This window comes from Thunnus thynnus, chromosome 5, assembly GCF_963924715.1.
Source record: "Thunnus thynnus chromosome 5, fThuThy2.1, whole genome shotgun sequence".
NCBI classification, from domain to species: Eukaryota; Metazoa; Chordata; class Actinopteri; order Scombriformes; family Scombridae; genus Thunnus; species Thunnus thynnus.
Genome location: NC_089521.1, coordinates 27,790,813 through 27,797,254, shown reverse-complemented (window position 1 = coordinate 27,797,254; position 6,442 = coordinate 27,790,813). Strand labels below are relative to the sequence as shown.

Genomic DNA, 6,442 nt, shown 5'->3' with positions numbered 1-6,442 from the left:
TGAAAGAGCCCTGCTGAAAGGTTTTCTAAAGCAGGACACTCACTACGGTCCCTCCCTGATGCTGTGAAATGTATGAAATGCTGCAGCTCATTAATATCAAAACATAACCGAATTTTGTCATTTTGGTGCCATAAAGAACCATTAACCTCACTAGAGAACCTTCATTTTTCTGTGTGTTGAGACCAACAGGAGATCAATTACATACACAACATGTGGGAGGGAGGGTGATTGGACAACATCAACAGAAGACCCACCGCTGGGTTGACACAGCAACAGTGTCAGCGATTGCTCACCTTTGCACCAGGCTTTCTGTATGAGTGTGTGTGTGTGTGTGTGTGTGTGTGTGTGTGTGTGTGTGTGTTGGCAGGGGGAGAGCGGCAGAGACCTGCTAATTGATTTCATCCCTCAGGAAAGTCATTTCATCATACTTGGTGTTTTTAACCCTTGTCTTACAACAGCCTTACAGCAGTTAGTCTGCACAGAGACTCACAGCCATCTGGGAAATTATAAGCTCCTGTGTGTGTGTGTGTGTGTGTGTGTGTGTGTGTGTGTGTGTGTGTGTGTGTGTGTGTGTGTGTGTGTGTGGTCCAGGTATTGCTCATGTTGTGGGGACGTTAATCTGTTTACACAGTCATGTTGCGCCTCTTTTATGGTGACAAAAAGCAAGTCCCCTTAACGTGAATCATTCATTTTAGAGTGAAGACTTGCTTTAAAGTTAAGGTTAGTTTAGGGTTATGTTAAGGTTAGAGTTAGGCATGTGGTGGTTATGGTTAAGGTTAGGATAAGACTCCAGGAAATGAATGTAAGTCTATGGAATGTCCTCTGAAGTGATGGAAACATGAATGTGTGTGTGTGTGTGTGTGTGTGTGTGTGTGGAGGGGGAAGAGAGTGAGTGAGACAATGTACATGAGTGGGAAGTGATGAGCCTTTAAAAAATGAGTCAGGGATGGGTTAGAATGAATGAATAAATAAAAATCCATGTTGTTTTGGACCATTTCTACACACTGCAGACATTTAATTGGATCTTTCATGATTGAAACACATGACGGAGCAAAAAATACAGACTGGATACATAGTGTATAACCCACTACATACTGTTTTTGTGATTTGTGGGTCAGAAGATGTCAATTTAGATCAACAATTGGTTGAAAAAATTAATATTTTTAATACCTCTAGGTTACATGTAAATGCTGTTTAAACACTGCATTTCCATGTGAAGCAGGTCCTAACTACAGGTTGAAAAATAATCAATGAAATGCTTTTGAATTAACAGTTAAAATGTGACCCAGATGTCTTAAAAAACTTTGATATTTCAACCAAAGTTAGCTCAGTTTTAACACAGACTTGTATATTCCTTTTTAACTGCAAATCACCAAGTCAGTGCTTTCTGGTGGAGAACAGTACAGTGTGTGTAAAACACTAACAAGGGAGGGTGAGAGGTTATGTTGTTACCTTTTTATCACCATGGGTGGAAGTCTCTATACTCTACTAGTAGAATGAACACACTGGGTGTGTGCAAACTGGGTAAAAGGTTAGACTGCTGTGTTTGACCAGAGTAAGGCTGATGTTGCTGATTTTATTTTGAAAAGGTGGATAACATTGTCCATGTTTCTGTCATTTTAAGATGTAAACAGACTGTAGTGTGCAGTATTTTATCAGTATCTGTGACACAAAACTGAACTTTCCTACAACAAAGTCAGATTTTAATTGATTGAATTGATTCTCCCTTTTCAGCTTTTTGTGAAGACAACACCCAACATCTTGGCTTCATTTTCTGTTTTAAATGTGTCATTCAGGATATTTTCTGCAGCGTGTGTTGTTTACATATTTCTGGGACTTTGTGTACTGTCTGAATATCACTTTCAATGCCCGAGGCAGGAAATGGCAGACAGACAATTTACATACGTAGGCCTGAGTTGAAAACAGGAAGTGATTTTGATCAGAGTGGCTTTCTGTGTCTGTCTGTGTTGTTTGGTTGCATTTGGTTAAACAGATCATGTGTGCTCTCTTCTCTTTATGGTTTGTGAGACCTACAACTACAAAACACAAAACTATGATGTAATAAAACAATTTTTATTTATTCAACAAAGCACCTAATGACAAATGTGCTACAACTTTTTGACATATTTTCAGCTACATGATGTTATCATGAGAAGCTGAGTGAGTCACATGGGACAAAGTGTTTGAATCATTTCAGACAATATAATAATAATAATATCAACGACATCCATCGTCACACTCAGTGCTAAAAAGGCTGCTATTATGTGCCAAAATACAACAAAATACAAGGCAAAAAAAATAAAGAACTAAAATATTTGAACAGTAAGACAAGAACTGCACCAGAACTTCGTAGGTATCCATCGTGCTTAAATAAAACTCTTCAAAACACTTCGTACTGTAAAGCTCTGCTCTCTGATGATATCATCATGATCTACTGGTCACTTCTAGATTCACCACTGGGAATTGCTCAGACACATAAAAACATGTACAAACAGTTAAAACCACCAGTAAAAAATAAAAGACAAGCTCCATAGGGCATAAATAAGTTACATTACTAGGTCAGCATATAAGGCATACAAAAAACAACATTCCAAACATTAATGTTGAGGTTAATATGACAAAGTGTCAGTCAGTGCAACAGTCACACAATGTATAAAACCTTTTGAGGTACAAGGTTGTTCAACTTGACACCGAACATTAAAGTTGGCCTAACATCAAATTTCTAATTGGCCTAAATCAAAAATCACTGTTGCATTGCAACCAATCACGAGTCCTCATCCGAAAAGGAAATAAAACATTCAGTGTTCAGGGCTTTGATTTATTTCAAGGCACCGTCCAGGTACGCCTGGATCTTCTCTCTGTGAGCCTGGCTGAAGCAGTGGCCGATGGCCTGCTCCGTTTCCTGGATCCGCCTCCGGAAACGATCGCGATCCCGTGCCATTTCTTCCCAGGGTCCCTTGCGAGACGCCTGTCGGGCAAACGGCCAGGTCTGCATGACGTGGACTTGGACAAGAGGAGAAAATCTCACCTAAAATAATAAATAAATAAATAAAGACAAAAAAATTAATACATTTGATCAGATGATACTAATGGTTATAAGGTATGTTGTGTATGCTTGTAATGTATTTCAGATAAGGGACATCCAAAGTTCAAATATGAGTCACTCAGATGTTATTAAAGCTACAAAATCAAGATCTTTGTATTTTCCCACACCAATTTTGAAAGAATGGGATTCCACTTATTTTTCTGACTCAGGGTTTATTTTTTGACTGATGTAACAGTCAACTGACGAGCAACACTGCTGCAACTTCAACTCATCCACGTACAAGTCAGACTCTCTGCTCTATCACTGGAGTCACATGACCGGCTTAGTCATGACGACTGGTGCCGTTGCTAGACGACAACAAACAACAACTCAGCTGAACAGACTACAGTACGTGCCGACTGAGACAGGAATAAACCCTTATCACAGTAAGAGGATGACGCTCCCTTGTGATATTAATGTATGAACTACAAATAAAAGGATCACATTTCTTAGTTTTGGGAACACTGGCTGAAGATTGTCATATACAGCAGAATAAAGTGGAACCGTGAATTTTTTTTAAACATTTTTTTCTCAATGTGTCAACAGTCACAGAGAAGACTATTTTTATTTCAAACTCCCCAAGGGTGTCACTGAACCATTTAAACTAATCTTGTCTTGTGTATGTTTAAGGTCTGGCACTTCAGCTAGAAAATATTAAAAGATAATAACCTTTTTCTGGGTGGTGCTGGCCTTGCTTTCCTTCTTCTCCTCTGGAGCTGACCGAGATGTTTGCCCAGGTCGTTTCCAGGGTACCACTATTTTGTCTGGGTGGGAATGATGCTTTAACTGCCTCTCTGGCAGAGCGGTTTTGCTGGCTCTGGATCTTCGGGGTGTTGTTGGCTCTTTTTCACATTTCTTCTCCTTTTTGGGTGGACTCTGTGTGAGGCAGACATCAGGGACATCTGGATCTTCTCCAGACGGGAGCTTGGTAGTCGGGGAGCTGTGGAGACGGGCCTGAAAGTTGAGTGGGTGGTACGGGTCGTCCTTCTGGCAGAGGGACTTCCACAGCTGCTCCTCTTCGTCATCCTCGGATGAAGAAGGAGGGAAGCTGCTCTCCTTCTCCTCGGTGTCAGTGTCTGACTTGGAGGGAGTTGCGGGAAGTGAGGCTTGTTGTTTTGTGGTGGATTGAGGGTTGCTACTGACTGTGCATGCAGTGAAACACATGGGATTGTAGGGGTCATCGGGACATTTGAAGAAGTCCAAGAGCCTCTCACTCTCCTCTCTGTCGATGTCTGGGCTCGATCCATCCGAACTGGCCCAGCTGCTCCAGCTGCTCTCGCTGTCAGAGCGACTGACCCAGATGTTGAGGCCTCGAGGCCCCAACGGCTCCTCGCTGGCCTTGCTCACTGACATGAGGTCAGTATCGCTGCTGTCCCTTCGCGCTTCGCTTTTACTTTTTCCCATGTTTGTGTTTGTTGATATGCAGGCAGAGAAAAAGAAGGGGTTGTAAGGATCGCTAGATTTCGACAGGGACTCCCAAAGCGCCTTACTTTCCTCGCTGTCGAATTCTACCACGTTCTGATCTTCCTCACTACTCCAGTGACAGCTTCTTTCCTCTTCTGAAGTGTCCTGTTTGAAAACTTTCTCTTTCGAAATATCCTGTTTGAAGACTTTCTCGCCGCTCTTGTGACAGCTGTCGTTTGAACTAGAGCAGTCGCTGCTTGACACAAAGATGTTCCAGTCGCCGGGGAAGCCCATATTCCAGCCGGATTGGTGTCCCAGAAAGATGCCGTCGTCTTTGCCAGCAGTTCTCGCCACAAAGTCGTCCACTAGTCCGCAGCACAGGTCGTCAGCGCGTAGAGTGGACAGAAGGGCCTCGGCGGTGGATTTCCCGTTGAAGGGGTCACCGACGTCAGCACAGAAGTTGGAGAGGGGATTTGAGCCGCCGACCATGACTCCGTTGTCTCCGTCAAACAACGAGGAGAACAGGAAGGACTCGGTTGGGTTTGCTGCCGTGGTCATGTGTTGGATGTGCTGACCTGTCTCGTCTGTAATTCTTACATGCACTTCAAACCTGAACATCTGGAAAACTGGGGAAAAAAAGAGGAGGAAAGTGTTAAGAGATGCATGAATAAGAATGATTTGAATAATGATTTAAAGTAGTGGTGAATACAATGGTGGGTTAGTTATTTTTTTGTTTTTGTTTCTTAAAAAAGGTGCACTTATCTATCTTTTGATTAAAAATAGTAATAAGTGTTTCTGGGAATATTATAGGAAGTAAACTTCTACTATCAACTAACAAATATAATACTAATAAGGCTGAATGATATGGAAAAAAGGATTATAATAAGAAAACCTATATTAAAATATACATAAGTTAACAGCACATCATCATCATCATTGGTTTACTTTATGTTCTTCATGTTGAAAGTTGTAATCAGAAGTAAAACTGGTAGTTATTTATATAGATGATTTTTTTTAATGTTAATGTGTGTTTAAGAAATTAATCCGGCTGAAAACTGATATGGTATTTGATCTGGATTATATATAGCAGACTTTTGTGTTATGATTCATAGTAACAATCCTACAAATTCCCCTTTCAGTAACACAGGAACTCTACAGGGACGCAAACAAGACGAAAATAAGCTTATGTATGAAGATAATAGACAACTGGGCACCACTAACATCTACTCTGACCTTGTTTAAATGTCTTTATAATGGTTATAATTAAATTATATTTCTTTTTGTCGTTAAATTTCTAAAAAGGAGAGTAACGATACAATTTACTGATAACCGGACTCTCCAGTTAACAGTAAACGCACCGCAACGGTTAAACCGTCACAGAGAGTGAAGCAGATAAAGAGAATGAAAAACAGCAGAAGTGAGTAAAACCACCTACGAGTTTTAACTCTTACCTGACATGAAGGTGTAGTAAATGACCTGAACCAGCAGTCGAAGCTGTTCCCACAACACGGTGAGTAATTGTTTGGTCCAAGGCAGAAGCGCCATCCCTCCTCTGCTGTCGAACTTCTCCATCGCCGTCCGTTCAGAACTTGTCTCGGAACCGACAATCGTGGCCATTTTCTCTCTCTCTCCTTCTTTACGGCTTTACGGCGCTAACGTTCGTTTTAAAAATCACGTATTTTGGTATTCCTCGTCGAAAACCAAGAGATTTCGCGTATTTGTCAGTGACAGATGAGCGTTGTTGTTGAGCTGTCGCTTCATTTTCCGGCAAGTCTGTGCCATTTTTAGATATCCTTCGTCAAATGCGATCATGTATTGTCTCCATGTTCTCAGTTGTGTTTTTGTCTAGATCGTAGGAGTGAATGTCTCGTTGTTGCACCAGTATCCTTATATACAAAGCCTGACGTCAGCCGACGTGCCACACCTCCCGCCCCTGACGTAATAAGCCACGCC

General features: G+C 41.4%; 1 protein-coding gene across 1 annotated transcript; it reads right to left on the bottom strand.

The window, feature by feature from the left end:
* Window positions 1-2,059: 2,059 nt before the first annotated feature.
* Window positions 2,060-6,365, bottom strand: ppp1r15b (protein phosphatase 1, regulatory subunit 15B). Its single transcript, XM_067590503.1, has 3 exons — window positions 5,941-6,365; window positions 3,755-5,115; window positions 2,060-3,028 (listed from the first exon to the last, which is right to left on the bottom strand). Exons 1-3 carry the CDS (start codon window positions 6,104-6,106, stop codon window positions 2,819-2,821), a joined length of 1,737 nt encoding a protein of 578 aa, XP_067446604.1. The 5' UTR covers window positions 6,107-6,365; the 3' UTR covers window positions 2,060-2,818.
* Between the last annotated feature and the right edge of the window lie 77 nt (window positions 6,366-6,442).

What these genes read in the sequence shown, in the direction of transcription:
- ppp1r15b (XM_067590503.1), bottom strand. Translation starts at nt 6,106, where the DNA reads ATGGCCACGATTGTCGGTTCCGAGACAAGTTCTGAACGGACGGCGATG. An exon ending in TTACTACACCTTCATGTCAG is followed by an intron (nt 5,116 to 5,940) that starts GTAAGAGTTAAA and finishes TTTTTTCCCCAG; the next exon opens with TTTTCCAGATGTTCAGGTTT. An exon ending in CCAGCACCACCCAGAAAAAG is followed by an intron (nt 3,029 to 3,754) that starts GTTATTATCTTT and finishes TTATTATTTTAG; the next exon opens with GTGAGATTTTCTCCTCTTGT.